At 44.7% G+C, this 24,702-nt stretch overlaps 1 protein-coding gene across 1 annotated transcript in view; it reads right to left on the bottom strand.

Annotated features, from left to right (window-relative positions):
• Positions 1-18,500: 18,500 nt before the first annotated feature.
• Itgb3 (integrin subunit beta 3) overlaps positions 18,501-24,702 on the bottom strand; it is a 57,596-nt gene continuing 51,394 nt past the window's right edge. The window contains exons 13-15 of the mRNA XM_038328626.1: positions 24,408-24,527; positions 20,401-20,567; positions 18,501-18,746 (exon numbers count right to left, since the gene is read on the bottom strand). Of these exons, the coding sequence (XP_038184554.1) occupies positions 18,681-18,746; positions 20,401-20,567; positions 24,408-24,527 (353 nt within the window). The 3' untranslated portion in view covers positions 18,501-18,680. The remainder of the gene's footprint in view (positions 18,747-20,400; positions 20,568-24,407; positions 24,528-24,702) is intronic.

Raw genomic sequence — 24,702 nt, forward strand, 5'->3', positions numbered from 1 at the left:
AGAGACAGAGACAGGCAGATCTCTGTGAGTTCAAGGCCAGCCTGGTCTACAAAGCGAGTTCCAGAACAGCCAGATCTGTTACACAGAGAAACCCTGTCTCAAAAAACAAAACTAGAAAGGAAGGAAGGAAAGAAGAAAGGGAGAAAAAGACACAAAAAAATCCATAACTTCTTTTTTTTAACAAAAGACACCCAGGTTGCCGGGCGGTGGTGGCGCACGCCTTTAATCCCAGCAATCGGGAGGCAGAGGCAGACGGATCTCTGTGAGTTCGAGGCCAGCCTGGTCTACAAGAGCTAGTTCCAGGACAGGCTCCAAAAGCCACAGAGAAACTCTGTCTCGAAAAACCAAAAATAAATAAATAAATAGATAAATAGATAAATAAATAAATAAATAAGACACCCAGGTAACAGTACAATGGGGAGGGGGGAGAGAAGAGCTATAGGATTCAAATGATCTAATTTTTACAAACCCAAGCCCAGATGTCTTTCTTAAATTCTGTTTAAGACAAACTTACAGACCTATGGACCACTGCTCCCAACTAACTGAAACTCCGCCTTTTAGATTGCCATGTAGATGCACCTGAAGTTAGAGATTTAAGAAGAGCCGTGCAACAGCTGAAGCTATGTTTCTAAAGGAATAAGTACAAATGTGCACACTCCTGCCATCAGAACACATCAGCTGCGTGTCGGGACTTCTTAAACTTGCAAAAGAATAATTCCATAGTGTAAATTCAAAGTTTTTAACTTACATTCTTTTATATTCTGGGATGAAACCCTTACATTCAGATGAATTTTTCTTCCCTGTTGTTTTAGAAATTTTGCTGTATTTCTTGTTTTCAATATTTCTTGATGACAAGTTAGTTGTGAAACAATCCGAGCCTTGAAGTGATGCATCAATGCTTTCTTCTGTCTGAGAATAATCAATAGTCACAGTCATGCACATTGCTTCCCATGTACATATCAGATAGAACATTCAGCTAAAGGGAGTTTGGTTTTAAAAAGATCTTACTCAATCAAACATTATTATTCTAAAGAAGATATGTATCTCTTAATATGCTGTGTAACTATAAAATGCACAGCATTCATGAATATATATAGGTGTAAAGCTTTTTATCATGTTTTCAAAACAATTATTTTATCACAAAAATAACTATTTTCAGATATAAACCTAAGGCATAGTCCATGCAAGAAAAAATTATAAATTGCACTCCATGAAAATACATAAAAAATACATACTCTATGAGAAATACCATCGAGCAATTGAAAGGATGGCTAGAGACACTGGGAGAACATATTTACAAGGACACAATTATTAAAGAATTTTTATTCTAAAATATACAAAGAACTGTGCATGTTGCATGTATATGTGTATGTGTATACTCACGTGTGTGCATGCAGAGGCATTCATCCTTGTATTATGAAGGCAAATTTAGAAATGGGTAAAAATTCTGAACAAATTTTGCCACCTAAGATGTACAGATATCAAATAAGCTTATGAAAAAACGTCATGTTTTTAGGAAATAGCAAATTAAACAAGATGCCATTATATGCCTGTTAGAATGGTAACAATGTAACAATGAAAACTATAGAACAATAAAAGAAACTCAAGAAGGGGCTGGAGAAAATAGCTCAGTACTTTAGAGCATTTTTAAGCTCTTGCAAAGAATTCCCAGCAGTCATATGGTAGCTCACTACCATCCATAACTCCAGATCCAATGCCATCTTCTGACTTTTGCATGCATCAGGAATTCACACGGTGCATATAAGACATGCAAGCAAAACACTCATACGCATAAAATAAGCAAGCGTAAAAAATATGAAAGTGAAGGCAAGAATAGATGATGAATACACTATGTCATAAATTGGAAAAACATATGTGTATCACACAAAGCAACCTATAGGGTTGATGAAATTATCAAAATTAAAATGTTACTTTTTACAGAAATGTAAACAATCCTAAAATTTGTATGGAACCATAATGGGCTCCAAGTGCCCAGAACAACATGAAGTTGGGAGGGAGATGTGATGGTGTGGAACTCTGGTGTCCAGGCGCGGTGTACCATGGGATTCTTGAACTCGCAGCAACTGTGACTATCTGTACAAGGTCTCTACAAGGTTGAGCCTAGCCACATCCTGTCACAGTAGGGCAAGGGGCTAAAGGAACCCCACCCCTCTCCGAAGAATCTATCTCATGCAATGCCAAATGGGATAGCCACTTTGACAAATGCTTAAATTGCTTGATCACCTAAAAATTATCATATCAAAAAGAGAAAATATATTATATTTACATATGCCAATTTCTGTATATAGAATACCATGATATGTGTTACAAGCGCTTTTGATATAGTACTACATTATTGCTGAATTATTCCAACGGATGTCTATTAAAAGAGTTCAGGAGTCATCAGTTATTAGGCAGGTTCATCAGAACATTATACTCTAAATATTTAACAATCATGAATAAAAAGCAATCATAAAACTAATTTTAGAAGAAGAAATCTTTTTTAAAAAACTGTGTTCAATAATTTACCTTGCAAAATAAATGTGTTTTCTCCATTTTTCTGCTTGGAGGTAAATTCTGTCCTTTGTGACTCAAAGGTCTTGATGAATGAATACAAAATGAACAATAATATAAAAGGATTTCCTGACAAGATATAAACAGAAAAAAGAAAGAAAAGATCATACTCCTGTTTAAAAGGCAAAGGAATTATATTTATTTGCTCGAAGTTGCCTTTTAAATGTAACATTCAGAATATGATACCTAATAAATGGCATCAATATAGGCTTGTGGGCAAAAGCTAGAGAAAGCAGCTATTAGATGATAAATTAGAGATCACCCAGCTTCTTAAGTTTACTTTCTTAGTATACAGAGAAGTAGAGAAATGTATCTCAAATAACATGAAAGAGAAGCCCAATTATATCTATTCAAACAAACCCTAAGATACAGAAGTGCTAAAACAACCACCACCATGTTACCGAGTGTTTAATATGTGCTAGGTATTACGATGAACACATTGATAATTGACAAATTTATTTCCCATATTGTTCACAGTTACCCTTTAAGGAATTGCCATTGTCACTATTTTAAAGAAACACAACCAGCAGAGGAATTAGAATTTGAATTTGGGAAATCTAGCTCCAAAACTCTTGGTCTCCAATACCACAAAATAACTACCTCAAAGCATTACTGTATGGGGCTGGAGATATGTCTTAGGGGTTCAGAGCAAATATAAGTTGGGTTCCCAGCACCCATGTCAGGCACCTTACAACTGCCTATAACTCCAGCTGGACTCTGATGCCCTCTACTAGCTGCCTCAGGCACGGCACTCACGTGCATAAAACCACTTAGACACACATATACACATAATTTTAAAGCTTTTTGAAAAAAAAATTGGGGGGGGGGAGTCAATGTCTTTGCAAACAAAAGGTATTTTAACCTGGCTCCACACCAAAGATTTTCACGTCATACAAATGTAATAACCAACATTTTTTTAATTCACAATGTTTTTGACTAATATTCAATCCTTATTTGATGAGCTATTCATTACACTATTAGTCGTATTACAGTGCTGGTTACAACCATCAGTGAATTTTTTGTATTGAAAATATTAATATTCTAGGACAGGCTTCCACAATTGCAGACCGAAATCTCAATATGGCTAACGCCACTGATGAATGTTCAAACATTAACTTCCAGGTATCATATTTGCTTAACAAGAGAGCCTCCGCCTCACGCAAGAACTTACGCTGTGGAGAATTCCCACCAGCCCTGCCTTTGTGAGGTAAAACCTTGAGAGTAGACACGGAAACACAGAAAACTCCCTCAACATGACAACATATGATCTAACAGCCAAAGGCGCAGGCAAGTTTTCCGGCCACTAAGTTGCCACCTACCTAGGACAACCATTTGACTGACCACCGGGATACCTCTCCACCTTTCTGGAATGTTCCTTCCTCCTGTTACACTGAGGTTCGCTTTCTACTTTAGCATGCATTCTCAGGCTCAGGGACGGCTTAACCCTCCCCTCAGCGAGACTGGCCTCTCCCTCTGTCAACTGAGGGCCCTGCGCCTCGAGCCTTCCCCGGGATGCTCTAGCTCCGCCCCTTCTCGCGCTCCCTCCCAGCGAGGCCCCGCCCCTGAGATCACCTGATCAGCCCGAAGCTCCGCCCATGGAGCTGCCTTGAGGGGTCAGGCAAAGACCCCGCCACGGGGTCCTCCCAGGCTTCCGGGTCAGCCGCTGAGCTGGCGAGCACCTGCCGCCTGGGCGCCTCCGGGAAAGCGCTGAGGTGGCGCGCGCATTCCCACACCTCACAAGGGCCTGTGACCTCACCCCGATCCAACCGAGGCCGGTTGTGGACACCATTGGGAGATTGTCCTCCGACTGTGGTCCCAGCTGCCTCCTGCTCAGCTTTCTGACATTTTCTGGTGCTCTCTGCCCCACTGTGGCCTGTCCCCAACTTCAGGTTTGTCGGCTGTTTACCCTTTGACCACCTCCACCCTCGCTTCTAGCACCTTCCAGGCCTCCTGGTCTCCAATGGGCAGCAACTCAAGGTCATTTATTTGTCCCATTTGTTGCTCTGATTAGGTCCAGCTGCTTCCTTGGTCAGAGGATGGGGAGGGGGTCGCCCTACTGGTGAACCGCTGTTTGCAGGGAGACAAAGAGATGCCTGGCTTCCGTTGCTATTGTATCCCTGCGGTCTATGAATCCAGTTCTGTGACTATAAACTGTTTTTAGGCCGTACTGAATTTGTAAATGCTGTGAAGTAAAGACTGATTTGAAAATGCTTTTCTCCAAAAGTCTGTGACAAAGAGTCTTAAAAACAACAACAACAACAACAAAAACTTTATTGCATATTTTTATTTTTAGAGGGAATGCCGTACATATGCCATAACATACATGTGGACAATAGGAAAAGATTTAAGAAGTTGGTTCTTTCCATTATGTGGGTTCCGGGTATTGAACGCATGTCATCGGGTTTGGCTGCATGAACTTTTATTCTCTGAGCCATCTTGCTGGCCTTCAAGTATCTTACCTTTATAAACAGATGAGTGAATTTGCTCATACTGTAACCTGTGGGGAGTCATGCAGCCTAGTCTCAGATCAGATACATATGACTGACCTGTCCAACAGGTTTCCCTGGGGCACGGCACCCATGGAAACAGACTGTCACTTGGCAAGAACCAGTAGTCTACAGGACAGCGTAGGAATTTGCAAAATTCCTGCAACTTGAAGGCTCTTTTCTGTCTCATGATATTGTCGGTTCATTGGGTGGTTTTTAGGTTTCTTTTGTCAGTCACACATGCAGCAGCTGAAACTTTCCCAGGAAATTCTGGTCTTTCTCGAATATTTTCCCTGAAGTTTCAGCAGAGAGCTAATGTTTCTCAACTCACTTATCTGGAGCATAGGAGAACACGACACTTGGAGCATTAACCATGTCTCACGGGTCTGGAAAGGAGAGTAGGGCATGCAGACACAGACTAGGGAAAAGGCCTCAGGAGTACACATAGGGTCAGCTGTTGAGAGTAAGATCCCTGGACACGAAGCATTTAGAATCAATGATAGGATCTAGAATGATCCAATGGGAAAAATACAATGCAAAATGTGGGATGGTAGCTCCATCTTTACCATACACGGGAGCTGTACTGGTGGGAGAGCGTGGTATGGTGGATGGGGAAAGAGCTCCTTACCAATGTCTGCCTTCTACAGAGAGAGTGAGGCATGGGACCCTCTTGGGGGAAGGGGAGCCGTATAAAAGCATATCTTGCAGACAGGAAAGAATTGTCTGGGTTTGAATATTGTTGTCCTTTACAGCACTGTGCCCATGTCCATTACTTCTTAACTTTGTCACCACAGGTAGCTGCCAGCTGACATCCGTGCTGCAAGAGCAGGGTGTGTCTGGCTGATATTTAGTTAAACCTGCAAAACTGCTGCACTCTGTGTCTAGAATAAGGCTATGCAGGGGGTGGGAAAGTGTGTTTGGGGAAGCACAAAGGGGAACAATGGGGGCTTTCATAATGATTGCGATGTGTTTCTTAAAATATTATGTATTATTAAAAGTCAGAAATAGGAGCCAATAGTAAAACTGTTCATATAACTCTAAGTATAAATAAAGAAATTTACTCCCCAGGCAATTTTTAAACATAAAATACATAATAGTAACTGAATACATAAACTAGTAAGTGAACATGAAGCAACAGATTTCAAACTGTATCCCTCTTATCTAGCCAGAACTTAGTAGTGCAGCGATATGTATGCAAAGCCTTTTACATCCGGCTTTACGTGAAATGTATAGTAAAGAAGGGTTTCAGCAAAGCCTTTGCTTTGCAATGTTTGGGTTGATCAGTAGCGGCTGGGAAATTGTTTTGAGTCTGTTTAAACCTTGAAGAGTTGTTTCTCTGGAGAGTCTGCACTTGGTGTACGTGAGAGCTTGCAGCTGCGCCGACCTTGGTCCTAAGACTTCCTGGCCGACCTGGAGTTCTCCCTTTTGATTATGGCACAATCAAAAGGGACTGGGATTTGTGTGGGCTGTCTGCTCACGTGGGCAGCAAGAGCAAGATGACTTTGGTAGTTGGACCCTTTCCCAGCCCCAATTAACCTTGTAATTGTTTGGATGAAGAAACTGGAGGGAGCTAGCTGCGTGTCAGTCTTTTGCAAGAAGGCTGTACCCTCTGCTCCTTCAGAAAATGAAGATTAGCATCTCTCTCTCTACTGTGGCACCCGCAACCCTTTGAGCAATCCCCCCTCCCTGTTCTGTCTACTTCTCGTCATGACAAACAACAATCCATTATCTACTTCAAGACATCTGTTCTCACATTCCACATACATGTGAGACGATGCAATGTTTATCCTGGGCCTGGCTTATTTCTTGTAGGAAAATGCCTACCCATTTCGTTCATGTTGTCACCTCCTGGGATTTCCTAGTTTAAGGCTAAAATAATCTTTAGCTGTGAATGTATACATCTTCCTGACCCATTCATCGATTGGCAGTCACTTCTGCTGTCAGATCTTGGCCATCATGAATAGTACAATAATAAACATGGCTGTGTAGCTATTTTGTGATATACTGATTTCCCTTCTCTTGGGATTACTAGATCATATAATATTTCTACTTGTTGTTTCAAAACCCTCCATCCTTTTTCCATGACGGCTATAGTGGCTTACATTCCCACCAATAGTATACAAGGCACATAAGGGAACACTGGTAACTGGCCTACTTCCTCAGAGGCACATTCAGCTACCTTTCTTATTTACCCAAGAACCCCTTCTCAGGGGTGGAACTGCCCACATTGGGCTAGGCCCTCCTCTGTCAATTAAGTAGTCAAGAAAATGCCCCCACAGACAAGTCTACCGGCCAATCTGATGGAGTCATCTTCTCAGTTAAGACTCCCTCTTCCTAGCAATTCCCCAATTATTGCCTCTCCCCAGATATCTCTACTTCATGCCAAATTGATTAGATCTTCCCAGTCCAGTGCCCTTGTCTTTACCTCCTCACCAGCACTCAGCATCTGCCTTTGTCGTAATAGGTGTCTAACAGGTTTGAAGTGATAGCTCACCGTTAGCTATTTTCACTTCCCTAATGAGGCATGATGTTAAATATTTTTTGGATATCCGTCGGCCTGTCTTCTTTCCAGGAAATGTTTATTAAGTGCCTTTAGCCATTTTTCCCCACACATGAAAAGATTTAGTTATTTATTGCTGATTAAATGTGTATTTTGACAACTTCCTACACATACACAGTGCATTCTGGTTGCTCCCACTCCCTGCCTCCTCTTATCTCCCTTCCACCTCCATCAACACCCCCATGTCCTTTTTGCACCTTTTGGTTGTCTGTGAGAGAGTTTGCCCAGGGCCTGGGACCTAGCAGGGTGGGCTCACCAGGACCTTTGTTCTGTTTTCATTTGAATTGTTTCCGTTCTTGCTACTGAATTGTTTGGACTGCTCATATACTTTGGATTTGAAGCCCTTTTCAGAAGTATGTTTTGCAATTATTTTCCCGCCTTTCAGGTTGTGTCTTTGCCTTTGCTTCCTCTGCTGTGCAGAAACTTTCTTGTTGCTAATAGCCTATGTCTGTTCCTGCTTTTGTTGCCTCTGCTTTCAAGGTCAAGGGCAAAGCTTTGCCCAGGCCACTGTCACGGAACTTCCTGTTTTCTTCTAGTAGTTTTACAGTTTCAGATCTGCATGTAGGTATTTTATCCATTTGAGTTAGTTTTTGATGTGTTACAAGGGCCCAATTCCTTTCTCTGGAATGTAAATATCCACTTTTCTTAGCAGTATTTATGGAAGAGATTGCCATCTCCCTCCTGTGTATTCTGGGTCCTTTTATTAAAAATAAGTTAGCTTCTAAGGAAGCGTAAAGTCTTTGTCCATCCGCAGAAGCCCATAAATAAACATATTTTAAAGAGATTTGTGAGACTAACTTTAATCTCGTGCTGGAACTCAGTAAGATTTCAATGAGACTAACACATTTTTTACTGAGAATTTCATTGCCAGAAACACTTAGAAGGAAGCATCCACACAAGAAGAGGAGCTAAACCTGGTGATGCATGCTGTAAGCCAGCACTTGGGAAGTGGAGACTTCATGAATTGCCATGAGTTCCAGGCTAGCCACAGCAACATAGCAAGACCCTGTCACTAAAAACAAAACAGTACAAAAAGGAGCTGGGAAGATGGCTCAGTCAGGAAAATGCTTGCCGTGCAAGCAGCAAGGCTTGAGTTTGATCCCCAGAACATGCATCAAAATGCCAGGCGTGGTGGCAGGCTTCTGTACTTGGGAGACAAGGCAGATCCCTGGGGCTCACTGCCCAGCCAACCTAGACTTACTGGAGTTTAGATTGAGGGTTTTGTAATTGAGTAGCTGTACATAAGGAGTTACACCCAGGAAACTTAATCTTCTGCTCCTGTATCTATCTAGAAGAAGGATACGAGCTGATGCTATGAGGGGATAAGACTCTGGGGCTGTGGGAGGTGAGTTTATTTTACATGTGAGAGAACTAAACATAATTTGTGGTCAGAGGCTAGACAGCGGTGGTTTTAGACTATATCCACAAATACTGCTGTTCAAAAAGTTTGACACATATTTAGTGACTTAAACAACACAAATTTACTATCTAACACGTCTAGAGGTCAAAAGTCCAAAATGGGCCTGACAGGGATAAAATCAAAGGGGGCAGTCCTTCTGGAAGATGTGCCTCCAGGCTCGAGGCCAGTGGTTCTCAAAAAATCCCTAACATTGCAAGTCTTTATACAGTTCTTCATGTTGTGGTGACCATAAAATTATTTCCATTGCTTGAGCCGGGCATTGGTGGTGCAGGCCTTTAATCCCCGCACTCGGGAGGCAGAGGCAGGCAGATCTCTGAGTTCGAGGCCAGCCTGGTCTACAAGAGCTAGTTCCAGGACAGGCTCTAGAAACTACAGGGAAATCCTGTCTCGAAAAACCAAAAAAAAAAAAAAAGAAAACCAAAGGGGCCTTGACCCACAGGTTGAGAACCACTGTTATAGGACAGACACATTGACTGACTCGGGGCAATTCATTTTGACCTACTTCTGTCGTCACATTTCCTACTCTGACCCTCCTGGGTGTCAAAAGGATCCCTCTAAGTATACAGTACCGACCAGATACTCCAGGGTAATCTTGTCCCATGATCCTTAAATATATCATAGCCCTGTATTTCACAGAAGGTAGCATAGCCGCAGGTTCCACTATTAGATGTAGATATCTCTGGGGAAGGAGAGACAGCAACTCTGCCCATAAAAGATGGAACCTGCTCATCCTCAATTGAACATTGCTTGGCTTAATGAGCTGCTTACATGACTAGACTATGGCTTACGATGTGACGTAAAACTAAGTCACGGAAATCATTGCAACTTCTTCCCTAGTCTCTCGATGACTTACTCTGAGAAAAGTCACCAAACAGGCAGCCCCATGGTGGTATCCTACTGGGAAGGAATGCCTATCACCACCAGCCAGCATGGACTGGCTGCCTCCTACCAGAGGCCATGTGAGTAAGACCTCTTGGAAAAAAAAAAGATCTTGCCGTTCTTTTGAGCCTTCAGTTGACTGGAATCCTAGCCTGTAGTTTGAATTCGACATCATGAGACTCTGAGCCCAAACCACCATGTGAAAGTTATTCCTGAATCCAGGAGTGCAGAAACCGGGCAGCGGTATTTTTAAGTTTGCTAAACTGTGAAGGAACTTGTTCTGTGTCAACAGGTCGCAAACACAGCCCCCTAGGTTACTTCGTGGTCAGTCATGGCTGCTTTGAATCTATTTCTTCTGCATCCCAGCCTACAGAAAAGAAAGGGAAAAGCCAGGCTTCTCCCCTTAGTGTCATGTGCCCCCCTCATTTGCATTGTTATCTAGATGGGCATGGAACATCTGGCTGTAATACTAAGGGAAAATATGCTGGGTGCTATTAACAGTCTGTCTCCATGATGCTTACAGTTGTCAGGAACAGCTACTCAATCCAGCCCACACCCATCAACATTTTTCCACTGGCCATCGAAGTGGCATTTGCACACTCATCACGGACCCCTCCAAATCCTGCCAGTTGTGCGTTAGTCACTGGAAAGCCCAGCTAATATATTCTGTAAAACAATTGTGGAATGTTTTTCTTAAATTCTTTTCAGAGTAGCCACAGATGTAGCTTACTTTGTAGAGTTTGTTTACACTGCACAAAGCCCTGGGTTCAAATCCCAGCACTCAAGAGGTGAAGACTGGAGGATCGGAAGCTTAAGGTCATCCTAGGCTGTGTAGTGATTTCAGAGTGGCTGACATGAAATTGTCTCAAAAACAGAACAAAACAAAAAATCATGGGGCTGGACACATCTGATGGAGAATGGAGTGTGCATTGCCTGCGTAGCTGCCTCCTCTTGGTGTCGTTCTGACCAACTTGCCTTTAGTTGGCGCCCCACTCACATTCACAGACAGTCTGTCCCCTGTTTGCTGGGATAGTTAATTTTAGTTGTCCATTTGACCAGATCAGAATTCAGCTCAAACCTACTTTTGGCTGAGCCGGTGAACCTGCCTCCCAGAAGGACTAACCGAGAGGCAGGATCTTCCCTAGAGTCAATGGCATCTCCTCAGTTGCCCAGATACGAAGTCTAAAAGGAAAGCTTTTGCTGTCTGCCCACTTGTAAGTGAATGCGTCAACTTGCTTGGCGGCGCGTCCTTCGCTGACTCCGGAACCCAGCTTCTTTGGCCTTCCACTGCGGACTGAAGACAGCATCCCTGCAGGCCTTCAGCACCAGACTATGGCAGCACTGCTGAGGCATGCAGCTTCATGGGCTAAGCAGCTGTCGGGTGTTCTCGGCCTTTCCGTGTGCAGCAGCCATCGCTGGCCTCCCCAGCAGGTACTGTGTAAGCCTTCCTAATAAATCCCCCTTGTAATATCCACTGTAGATTTACTTCCTCTAGTCCAGCAGTTCTCAACCTATGGGTCGCAACCCTTTGGGGCCAAACAACCCTTTCACAGAGGTCTCCTAAGCCCATCGGAAAACACAGAGATTTATGATTCATAGCAGTAGCAAAATTACAATTATGAAGTAGCAATGGAAGGAATCTATGGTTGGGGTCAGCACAACATGAGGAATTTAAGGGGCCCGCAGCATTTGAAAGGCTGAAAACCCCTGCTCTAGACAATCCTAACAGAGTTGCTGCTTTGAGTGGACAGCTGCAGATCACATTCATCAAGCTTCATATAGAAATGAGGACTTTTTTGGAAATGGGACTGGAAGCCATTTATGTGACATCCAAGCATGCGTGCACACACACACAATCATGTCCACATATTGTCCATCCCCCCCCCCCAAGACATTGTATGAGACTGAATATAAAGGTGATAAATTGTTTATCAGAAAAAAATTTCAAGGCATTAAAACACACAGATGGTGGCATCAATGTCGCCAGCTCTGAGCTAAATTTTCAGAACTGGAGCAAGAAGTGGAATAGAGGCATAAGCTTAGTTGAGAGACTTTGAGAAGGGAGATCCTGATTGCTCTGGCGCATGGGGCTTCGTAGGGAATTTTCTCCATACTCAGCCATCCTGAACCCCCAGAAGCACTGGCATTCTCCGCGTGAGGCTGGGTCTTCAGGTATACAAAAAGCAAACCTTGTGAAGTCGGGAAGGCTTCCTTCAGATCGGAAGGAAAGGTGTAAGGAGTTCCGGCGGTGCGTGGCAAGGTCAGAACCCCTGGAGATAGTAATGCACACAGCTATTTAAAAAAAAATCCAAAGCTGCTGTGGAGACTCTAGGTCGTTTGACATGGCAAGAACAATGACGCCTCTGAAGAAAGCCGCAGGCAGTAAACAGACCCAGCCTACTAGGAGAGCCGTATGGGCTGCACAGGGCAAGGCCACAGGGACAGGGCTGCCCAGCACATCATGGCTCACGATACCCCAGACGCAGGACTCAGAGCTACAGGATGGTTTACAGTACAGGGCAAGGGCAAGGTCATGCTTTAGTCTCGATGTTTCCATGCTGCAATTTCCCTATTTAGATTTTTATTAGTCTTGTAATTTTGTATGTGTGTGTGCAGCAATCAGAGGGGTTTTAGGGAGGTGCTAGGATAGTAAAGACTCTGGATCTAATGAACAGATCCACGTTATGTTTATAACAAATGATGATAGATTCACAATTTGATGGCATTGAGGTGGTGAAAACTCAGAGAAGGCAGGCCACTGGAGGTGTTTGCCTCTGAGCGTCCATCTCAGCTCCAGCCCTTCGTCGTCCTCGGTCTACCGTGAAGAACAGTAGCCCCCATGCCCTTCCGCCACAGAGTCTGCCTTGACGAAAGGCAACAAATCCACCCCGCCTTGGGTTGAAACCTCAAAACTAAAATAACTCAAAACCAAAATAACTCTTCCCCTTGTATTCTTCTCAAACATTTGTCAGAGAAACAGTGACACAAAAATCCCATCGCCGGACATTTAGTCACCAAACGTCTCTCTGTAAATAAGACGCCGAGACTCTCACGAACTGGACACTTGGAGGGTCATACGGCTGTGGCAAATCCCACGGGATTCAGCAGGAAATGATTGTCCACGTCCACTCAAGTCTTTTATAATGTTGTATATTGTGTTACCAAAAAAAAAAGTTTTTAAATTTATGTGTATGGTAGTTTTGTCTGCATGTATGTCTGTACCCCACATTTATGCCTGGTGCTTGAGGAGGCCAAAAAAGGACATCAGATCCTCTGGGACCGGAGTTATAAACAGTGCGTATGCGTATGAGTCACCATGTCAGCGCTGAGAATTGAACCCTTAGTCTTCTGGAAGAACAGTGGGTGCTTTTAACCATTGATCCATCTCTCCATCCCCAAATGTTTGTTTTTAAAGTTTTTTTTGAGAGGACAGTGTCTCACTGTGAACTCCTGCTGGCCTGAAACTTACAGAGATCTGTCTGCTTTTGCCTCCCAAGTGCTGGGTTTGTATTACCATGCCCTCACAGACTTTTTTTTTAATGGACAGGGAGTAGGGTATGTGCTCTTGAGTGCAGGTGCTCACAGGGTCCAGCAGAGGGCACCAGACCCTCAGAAGTCAGAGTTGTGGGCAGTTGTGAGTGGCCTTGTGTGGGGGCTGGGACTGAATCTGTGCCTTCTGCAAGAGCAGTTATGTCTTCCTGACCACTGAGCCATTTCTCCAGTGTCTCCCAAACGTCCATCATGTAAGGAATGTATGAGGCAAAGGAGAAGATTTGATAGTCAAGTATCTGTATGCTAGTTTTCCAGGGACCCAGATCTATTGCTTCTTCTAGCTTTTGTTGTTTTTAAGAAACTTGTGGCCATGAGTTTAATTTTGTTAAAAGAAACGTTCAAAGAGATTTTTCATCTGAATGAGTATCTGGTTTTCTGAACCTGTCCACCAGTGAGCGTCTACAGTATAGTAACTGAGCTAATGATAAGCTTCTATGTCAGAAAGACACATACATACCAGCAGTGGCTAGTAAGTATTCTTAAGTTCATTATTCTCAAGCAAGTGTTCAGCATAATCACTGGGACAGCATGTTAAAACAGATTGCTGAGCTCCAGCCTCAGATATTTTCCCCCTTTTTTGAAAACAGATTATTTTCTCATATAATATATCCTGATTACAGCTTCCCCTCCCTCCATTCCTCCCAGTTCCTTCTCACCTCCTCTCCCACCCAATCCACTCTTTTCCTGTCTTTAGAAGAGAACAGGTTTCTAAGAGATAATAATAAAATACAGCAAAATAAAATATGATAAGGTAAAACAAAAACTATCACATCAAAGTTGGACAAGACAAACCAACAGAAGGAAAAGAGCCCACAAGAAGGCACAAGAACCAGAGACCCAGTCTTCCACACCCTCAGGAATCCCATTGACACACCGACCTGGAAGCAGTCATAAATAAGCAGAGGACCTGGTGCGGACCCCTGCAGGCCCTGTGCATGCTGCTTCCTTCTCTGAGTTCATGTAGCTTTGCTCCTACTGACTTAGAGGCCTTGTTTCTTCAGTGTCCTCCGTCCCCTCTGGTTCTTCTACTCTTTCTGTCTCCTCTTCTTCGGGGTCCCATAAACGCTGGGGCGGGTGAGGGATTTGATGGTTGAATGTTCCGATTTAGGGCTAAGTGTCCCAAGGTCTCTCACTGTGTCATGTCTGGTCTCTCTATTTGTTCCCATCCCCTCAGATTTTTTTACTCAGTCCTTATATGACATATAGCATTTTGTATATATGACAGTGGACTCATATGATTATAATGGAGTTGAATTTTCTTATCTCTTAGTGACATCACAGCTATCATGTAATATATAAGCATGTAAAGGAACCTGTTGCTGCCAAAGTATACCACATGCAGTTGTATACAGTATACAGTACTTGATAATAGCCATGTTGATGCTTGTGTACTCACCATACTCTGCTTCAGTCATTATTTTAGTGTGTACTCCTTCTAGTTACTTATTTTTTTAAGGTTTACTGTATTTTTTTTTTAAAAAAAAAAGTATATCTTGTTGCCCTGGATCCACCTCTTATCTTTGGTTTACCGTGTAGCACTAGGCCTCCCGAAGTGACTCACTTCCACCCCCCAGGCTCATGTGGCCACACGCCCACAGCAGCAGAACTACTCAGCATTTCTCAGAATGAATGACTCTGGCGCTGGGATAAGAGCTGTCAATTTTCCTTTCTCTGTGAGCATGTGTATGAGTATATCTGTCTGCCGTCTGTCTGTCTGTCTGTCTGTATGTATGTATGTATGTACATGTGTGTGCAGTTTCCCATGGAAGTCAGCAGGGGATCCTCTGGAGCTGGAGTTGCAGGCGATTGGGAACTGAACTCCAGTCCTCTGAAAGAGCAGAAAGCACTCTTAACCACGGAGCCCCTCAACTTCAATTTTTTAAACTTTCTAGGTGATTCTGCTACTGCTGGTCCTGGGGCCACCCTTTGTCACCCGCCGCTTGAAGTAGAAGTTAGGTATATAAATGGTCCTGAAAATAATCTGCCATCGAGCCTTCACTGGTCTCTGATTTGCGCAGCAAAACCTAGGCTATGTTGACAGTCTGTTCTGCTTTGGTTTCAAAAGTTCCAAAAAAAAAAAAAAAATCCCCAACTTAAGAAAAACAAAACCTTAGAAAGTAATGCCCTTCTCATTTTGAAAATGTCAAAGTTCTGGACCCTGAAGCTGCCCCAGTTCCCTCAGTCTTCACCGTTCTGTTACTTCTGGAAGCCGTGACACTGTTTGCACCCAGAGAAAACAGAAATAACAACACAGGAGGCTTGGCGTAGCCTTAGGCCGATTCCTTTGGAAAGCGCATTTAATTCCATGACACAAGTCAGAGAGGGTGGTGAGGAAGTTGGGAAGGTGCTTAAGTAATTTCAACCAGAAATTGACAAAGAGAAATATCTTGCTGTTGTGGGCAGGTTCAGAATACTGGGAAATTAACAACTGACTCCAAATGGAACAATATGTCAGGCAGGCATGTTCCCTTTCTTATTATTGTCCTCAGACATTGAGACTAGACAGAAATTACCTGTAAAAGAACAAGGCACGATCCTTCCGTGCTGTGCAGCTCAATGCCATGACAATCTTAGATGGTCACCCTCATGATACCAAACAGACTGATCCTTAGCCTCTGGTGGAAACAGCCACTGGGACTCCCGGGTACTGACAAGCAGTGCTGGTCATCAAGAACCACAGGCCTCATTTCAGAATCAGACAAGATTCCCGCTCACCTTCTTCCTCTCATAGTTTCCTCATCTAAACCATCTTCTCCAGAGATAATCCCACTCTGTTTTCATGGGCTCTGCCTAAGTAGCTAAAGGTTATGGTTAATGTCTAAACTTCTCAGATCTGTGACCATCCTTCCTGCTCCCTCACTTATCCTCCACCATATTCCTACCTCCTAACCAAGGGCAAGACAGGACCCACATCGGCTTGTTCCTGTTCTCAAGGCCTGTCCTCAGCACTGACACCCAGATCGGCCACTCCTTACTGATGGTCTTCCCTGACATGAAGATGCAAATGGATGCAGAGTGGACAAGAAATAAATAATTGGATGATATCTAGATGCTCCATTAGATGCACCCATTACCAACAGATGTAGGGGCTCTGAGAAAGAATGAGACTCAGGGAGAGGCTATAAGAATGACATCTGCTCTTGTAAAAGCCAAGGGATTCAAATCTCAAAACTGAAAGACAAACACTAGTAACAGCAATGCACGCACACACACACACACACACACACAGTTTTCAGTGCTGAGACTAGAACCCAGGCCTTTCCATAAGCATTCTACCACTGAGCAGCATTCTAGTCCCCTTATACACACACGGACTCTTGGCTGCATGCTTGATGCCATATTCAATCCCAGCATCTTAGGATGTTGATGCAAAAGCTGGGAATATAACGTAGTTGGTAGTGGTCTTGCTTAGCATGTGTGAAGTCCCGGGTTCTATTCCCAGCACTGCATAAACCAGGCATGACAGCACATGCCTGTAATTCTAGCACCTGAGAGGCGGAGGCAAAGGAAGATCAGAGTTCAAGTCATCCTTGGCTACATAGCAAGTTCAGGGCCACCCTGGGCTACATGAGACCCTGTCTTTCAAAAGAGTTAAAAGAATATTGACAATTGAAATAGACCTTCCAAGTAGCTGGTCCAAACTCATCATTTTTCAAACAAACAAAACCAACTAAACTCCAGGGGTGGGGGGAGGATGTGGATTTTAACATTTAAAAGATTTAGTTGTGCAGGCCTAAGGCCAGGACTCATTGAGATCACTGTTATAGGTCTCTTTTCTTTAGGTGGTGGGCCTCAGTTTTTATTGTTCTCCTTGAGGAAGGCCCAGTATGTCCACGTACCCATCCTCTCATGCTTCCAGGAAGAGGGAACCTTTAGAGACCCAGCAAGTGAGAGGCAGGTTACAAAGATGCCCCAAGGGAGGGCCTGTCGCCCACACAGTCTGTAGACTTCTTATGCTCTCCTCTGCCATCATGAAATCACAGATACAATAATGCAAGTGAGTTTATGAACATGCTCCTTTAGACTGGTGAACCTCATCATAGTTTTGGGTGTCTCCAGAGAGAATCAAATAACATTGCACTTGCGCCTCTCAGATTAAAGGCTGAGATAAAATGAGGTCGTGCAACCCACATGAGAACAGGCCACACATGCAGACCCGACTGGCCTGTCATTCCTCCCCAACACTTTGCTGGGCAGACTAATGGGAATGACTCTTTCACAAGACACCCAAGAGGTAGATAAAGACAGTCAGCCCCATGGATGGGTGTAGCACACAGAGGCAAGGGATGAGGCGTGTGGAGGTTCCTGGGAAGAGGAGCAGAAGACCTGGGAAGTGGGGCTAGACCTCTCCCGAGGGGAAAGCGTTTGGTCATGAGCAATCTCCTCAGTGCATAGCAAAAGTCTGTAACAGAGAGAACATGGAAGTGGGAGGTAAGAGCTGCGACAATGACACTTCTATACAAATCCTGCCATTGTGAGCTTGGAGGTGCTGGCACGTCCACAGGCCATGCATGACCCCTGAGTGGCCCTGCCATCTTCATACCAAAAAACCAGGTGGCAAGGAGTTATGAGAGAGCTATGGCAGGGCTGAGGTGATGGCAAAAGACGCAGGCAACTCTTGAGGACTCGATTCTCTCCGAAGGCCGCCACCGTCAGCCTGAGGGAGGGGAGGTGGGCAGAGGCACAAATGATATAACTGGGCTTCAAAGCCAAGCAGTTCCTACCGCAACTGTTGACAGGACCAAGAACCAGAAACTTACAAACTCAGTATAGAGCCAAGACTTGGCATTGCTTCCTCTGGAATAAAACACCTCAGCCCTGCCCTTCTCTTCTGGGAGAAGGACCTGACATGGCAAGGGGGCTTCTCAGGTATTGAAGGGCACCGCTCAGCCTCCAGTTCCCCTCAAGCCAAGCAGGGAGAATCCCTTCAGGGGGGGATTCTGAGGACAAAGGCTGTGGAGCTCTGCCTTTGGGGACACATTACAAGTCTTAAATTACACATTTCCCCACCCCCAACACACACACACACACACACACACATATCTATAAACACACACAGAGATACACTCCCCACACAGTGACATTTTCCAGTCCATCCCAATCCATGCCCCAAATCCCACCCACAAATACTGTCCCCTGTAAACATGACGGCAGAGACTCCCATAACCCTGGCCTAGTCTGACAATGGTCTAAAGATGACCTCTTCTCGTTAGGTGCCCCGGTAGGTGATATTGGTGAAGGTGGAGGTGGCCTCTTTAAACAGGGGGTTGTTTGCCTGCAAAGAGAACACAAGAGAAGCTCACGGTCAGTTCCTTGTACTTCCTCACTCTCTGCCATTGAACTTCATCTGAGAATTTAACCCAAGACATCCTTTTCTAGAGCGAACTGTCAGGAGCAGCTGGTGTCACGTTTACACTTTTGCTCCGAGAATGGGACTGGGCAGGAAATAAGGAGAGGAGAGACGGTGAGCTGTGAGCCTGCTGCTGCTTCAGAGGGCCTCTAATCCAGCCCGTAGCTCTTGGTGGTGGGTGCCCATTAGCTCTCGGCAGTCCCCAAACAATACGCCATTTTACCCAGTCTCTCCTATCTCTTCTTCTTTCCCTACCCTGTCTTCTCCTCCATCGAGGCAGTGCCAGGTGATGAGAGCCAGAAAGGAAGATGTAGGGGTCAGAACACAGAGCTTTGTCGGAATAATTCTTAACTTACTTGATCTCATCTCTTGAATCATTGGCTACCCACAAACCCGTTGTGTACTCAGGAAAACAGAAGGCCTTCACTGGCTTTCCAAAATTACTTCCCAACAAAAAGTGATGAATTCCCCTCCCACCCCCAATATTAGTTCCAAGAAATTTAGAACATTCTTGGATCCCTTGGTGGTTCAAAATGTTCTACATAGACATAGAAACATAGAACCATCTCTGTCTGCTTCTGGGGTCCAGAGGAGATAAAGTCTGGGGTCACCAGGAACAAAGTTTCAGCCTGACCCTGGACACTCTAGAGTCAAACAGTCACTTGGCAGGCCCGGGAAACATAAAATGAGCAAAAGGAGAACAGACTAAAATGAAATACACACATGGTTCTCGAATAATGCCCATTTGATAGGCTGGCAAGCCGGCAGAATGGGGGTAAAGCGCTGGCTGCGCTCCGTGATGAGCCTGAGTTTGAGCCTCAGATCCCACAAGGAAAAGAGAACTGGTTCCTGCAAGTTGTGCTCTGACCTCAGCACAAATGCATGGTGCGCACGTGCACACACACTTTTTTTTTACGTCTCATTTGGTTAAATCGGGATAAACTGCATTCTGGGTCTCCCAGAGAAGCCCGGGTGGGAAGGAGTGAGTGAAGTAAACAGATGTCCTGCCGCTACATCTAGGAGGTTGACCCCGAAAGTGATTCCTGCAGTCACCTAATTCCTTCCGTGTCAGGTGAGCTCCTTCAATTCTCTGCCCTCAGCTTCCTCAGCTATCGAATGGGATGGTAATACTGTCCATCAAAGGGGCTTTTACCGAGATAAAGCAAAGAAAGGTGTCCAAAGCATTTAGAACACTTCCTGGCGCGCAGCCCTCAGTAAATGTTAGCTATTCTGTCACTTTCTGTCCACGTTTAAACTTCGGACTCCCTCACAGCGATACAGTGTGCTCTATGTTCATGATGTAGATCTGTCCTGTCTCCCTCCGCTGGAGGGTAAGCATCTCCTCTCATCACAGTAGCCTCCGTGTGCAGACTGATAATGACGTGGTCACTGGACGGCAGAGGACTCCATGAAGTGTAAAAACAAAAGGACAGTCAAACCATCTCCCAAGGTCTAGAACAGAGGACAGCCAGGGAACGACTGTCGGGGCCGACTACAACCACCGTGAGCATCTGCTGCCTCAACCTCACTTCTTGAACGAAAGACTTAAGAAAACACGAAGCCCAGCACAGCCTCTTACTGTGTCCCATTTTGCTCTGGCTCGTTCTTCCTCGAATTTAGCAAATTCCTTCCGGTCATGGATGGTGATGAGTAGCTTCCAGATGAGCAGCGTGGCAAGCCCGATGAGCAGAATGGCTCCCATCACTGAGAGCAGGACCACCAGGATGTCAGGACCCTTGGGGCACTCTGGGAGGCAGAGGCAGAGAGCAGGAGTCACCAGACATGACTAGGAATGAGATCTTAACAGATGAACAAAGGACCAGAAACAGAACAATCAGAATAGTAATTTTATCACTTTCTAAAAGGGGACAATCTTCAGGACAGCAACAATCTGTCCTGAGTGGTCTAGATCATGGTTCTCAGGCTTAATCAATCATAGCCATTCGGTGTAGGGTCACCCAAATGTACACTTTAGAACTTAGAGAAGAGATGGCTCAGAGGCTAAGAGCACTTGTTGCTATTTCAGATTAATATTCTATTCCAGATTAAGTTCCTAGCACCTACATAGTAGCAGAGAATCACCTGGCATTCTCTTCTGACCACCACTGGTACCCAGGCTTCCATACAGTGCTTCTACATCCAAGCATACTACTCACTCAGACACATAAATCTCAAAATTAGTTTTTTTTTTTAAAAAAAAATTGATTTGGGGGTGACTAATCATGGTGTTTCCATAAACCTTTGCCTCTATCCAAAGCACAACAAACACACACACACACACACACACACACACACACACACACACACCTGCCAATACTAGAACTCATCCCTACAGAGCAGCCACCAGCTAGAGGCCAATGCAGCCAGCCCTTCCTTTTATATTCAGAACATTTGTTTTCTACTTACCAAAGTCCTCATCTCTTTCCCCTTTCTTCCCTAAGCACAGGCAAAGTGTGACTTGTCCTTGAATCTGTGCCACTGGGCACTCTGGAGCCAAGAATGCCTGGGTTTGAATGCTGGCTTTAATGCTTACTTTGCTTATCTGACCTTCAATAAATTTACCTTTCTGGGTGTCTGTTTCCTGTTTCTCCATCTTTCAAATGGAACAACTATTCACACTCATTCAAGAGCTTGTGACGAGCAGTGACTAAGCTAAATAGATTTAAAGAGCTCAGACTAGTGCCCAGCCCAAAATGAACTCCTCCATAAACACTAGCTGCCATTGTCCCTCTTGACGCTTGCATACCTAGTCTTCCCTTGTCCCTGGTGACGCTTTCATACCGAGCCTGTTCACTTATTGTCCCACTGGCAATTGTGTCTCTTTCCCTGGTCCAGATATTTACATCCCTGAGAGCTATAAATTTAGTGGCCTTCTCAGCATCCTTAGAGACCAGGATACCTGCCAGCCAGGACAATATTTAGTCATCTTAACCCTATTGGAAGCTGATTTCTTTGTTCAACCCCAAAGTCAACAACCAAAGTAGAAAAGCTATGTCACTCCTCCATGGGTCAGCTGATTGTATTTTGTAGAGCTCAGCTTCCCATAAGCCTCAGGTGTCCAACAAGTGATCTCATACTGGCAACCTCCAGTGTTATGAAACCAGGTGTTTGTATATGTGGGTGTTGATGAGTCTGGGAAGGAAGTCACGCCCACTTTCCACTCTGTCTCCCACCCTCTTCTCTAAACAGACACCCTAGCTCACCACACACTGCACAAAAACAACCGCCACCACAAACCACTCTGGCCATTTCCCTACCCAGCAAATTACAGCCTATCGATAATTAAGGGGCTCCTGGAGAGAGCTTGTGAGGTTCCAGGGTCCAAATTACCAGGAGCAAAGGGTCCCAGTTCTTCTGGGAAAAGCAACCGTAAATTCTTTGAAAGCTTGGGGTAGGGCTGACCCTCAAACCTCAAAGTGAAATTTTACATGCTGGTCTGGGCAACACAGGTAGAAACCTAAAGAAAAACAGTCTGTCCCCGCTAGGGGTGGAAGGCAGGAGACAGTAATTACCAAGTACCTCTGGAGGCCCCTCACAAGCACAGCAGGGGACCCACAGTGCTCCACACACAGCCTCAGAAGGGTTGGCAGATTTAGTAAACAAAAGTATAGGAAGTCCAGGTCAATTTGACTTCCGATAAACAAGTTACTATTTTAGTGTGTGTGTACTAAATATTGCATGGAACACACCGTGTTTTTTCTGGCAGCCCTATTAGAGAGTGAAAAGGATCCAGTTCGGAGGCCCGTTCCATGTGACTGAATCCATTTGGAGATATTCTTTACTGCCCTGCAGTGACTCAGCCCTTCAAAGAAAACATCTGCAAGACCATGGGATGGTGAAGGCAGTGAGAATAATATCTTTCCACACTTAGGACCCCAGCTGCCCATGCTGCTCCAAGCTGGAACATCTGGAAATAGCGGGAACAAGAATAATATCTTTCTACACTCAGGACCCAAGCTTCCCATGCTGCTCCAAGCTAGAACATCTGGAAATAGCGGGAAAGAGAATAATATCTTTCCACACTTAGGACCCCAGCTGCCCATGCTGCTCCAAGCTGGAACATCTGGAAATAGCGGGAACAAGAATAATATCTTTCTACACTCAGGACCCAAGCTTCCCATGCTGCTCCAAGCTAGAACATCTGGAAATAGCGGGAAAGAGAATAATATCTTTCTACACTCAGGACCCAAGCTGCCCATGCTGCTCCAAGCTGGAGCATCTGGAAATAGCAGGAAAGAGAATAATATCTTTCTACACTCAAGACCCCAGCTGCCCATGCTGCTCCAAGCTAGAACATCTGGAAATAACGGGAAAGAGAATAATATCTTTCTACACTCAGGATCCCAGATGCCATGCTGCTCCAAGCTAGAACATCTAGAAATAGCGGGGACAAGAATAATATCTTTCTACACTCAGGATCCCAGCTGCCCATGCTGCTCCAAGCTGGAACATCTGGAAATAGCGGGGAGTTGGGTTAAATCAGAGGCAGAACCAGGGCAATAGGAAATGTTGTCCCCTGGTTGAAGGTGTGACTTTGAAATACAGCATTTGCGTGAGTGCCTCAGTTCTACTTCCAGCACCACAAAGTCCAAGAGCACTGTAGGTCACTAGACCTGGGATCCCATTTCCCACTGTGAAGAAATGGATGTACTATCAGAGAATATACCAAGTGATCCTCCATGGTTATGACCATCCCAGATGATCATCACCTTTGCTCCCTTAACTATAGCAGATGCCAGTCTCTAAATCCCAAGCCAGACGACTTGGGTAAGTTATTCAACAGGAACACCAACAAAGATGGCATGACAAAAAGACAAAGTGATAGCAGAGCCCAAAGCAAAGACCTAATGCCCTCCGTAACACAGAGGGATGCAGGTACGACTAGGGTAAGGATGGCGAGAATCTATGTGATGAGCAGGAAGCTGTGGTCAACCCCTAATATGTACGCTTCATCCCAAAGTATAACATAGTCTTGTACTGTAAGGTCCTAGAACTTAAGTTCCATACTCCTTGACATCAACACCTAGGGGAAAACCCAGGCTGTATATTGCTCTTAGAGATATTCATATTCACCTCCTTGCTCTCCTTATTTTTCTGTCTCCTCAATTAACATGTCACCTTATATTGTTTAAGATTTATTTTTAGTCAGGCAGTGGTGGTGCACACCTTTAATCCCAGCACTCGTGAGGCAGAGGCAGACCAATCTCTGAGATGAGGCCAGATTGGTCTACAGAACAAGTTCCAGGATGGCCAGAACTACACAGAGAAATCCTGCCTAAAAACAGGAAAAAAATTCATTTATAATTGTGTGTATGTGTTTGTGTCTGTGTCAGAGTATGTGTGTGAGAGCCGTTGGCAGTTGTGAACCAAGCTCAGGCCCTCTGTGTGTGTATCAAGTGCTCTCAACCACACGAGCTGGCTCTCCAGCTCTCCGGCCCCAGTGAGTCCCTTTCTTACTAATTCTTAATGACATGACCCCTCACCTCTTTGGCCTGCTTTGTTTGAAAAGGTTACTATAGAAAATCCTGCCTAACAAGGTAGTCTCTTTCCTCCAGGGCCAGGGCCATGGCCTCAGGGCTCACTTACCTGGCTCTTTGACCACATACAGGATGGCCCTTCCGCTGGTGTCTTCATAGTACTGGAATCTGACGACACAGTCGTTCTCATTCTTGTAGGTACAGTTCACGGCGTTTTTGCCAGTATCGGCTGACAGACGGAAGGGAGCACATGGAGAATGAGAAACAAGTCATGTCCCACAGGAGAAGAGCTTTCCCCAAACCCAGGTCATAGGACGTCTGGAAAGTACATGACAGGAAACTCCCCGACACTGGGCAAGATGCCCAGGATGGAGATCACGCCTGGCAATTGGCACTGACTCTCC

Source organism: Arvicola amphibius, chromosome 4, assembly GCF_903992535.2.
Source record: "Arvicola amphibius chromosome 4, mArvAmp1.2, whole genome shotgun sequence".
Lineage (NCBI taxonomy): Eukaryota > Metazoa > Chordata > Mammalia > Rodentia > Cricetidae > Arvicola > Arvicola amphibius.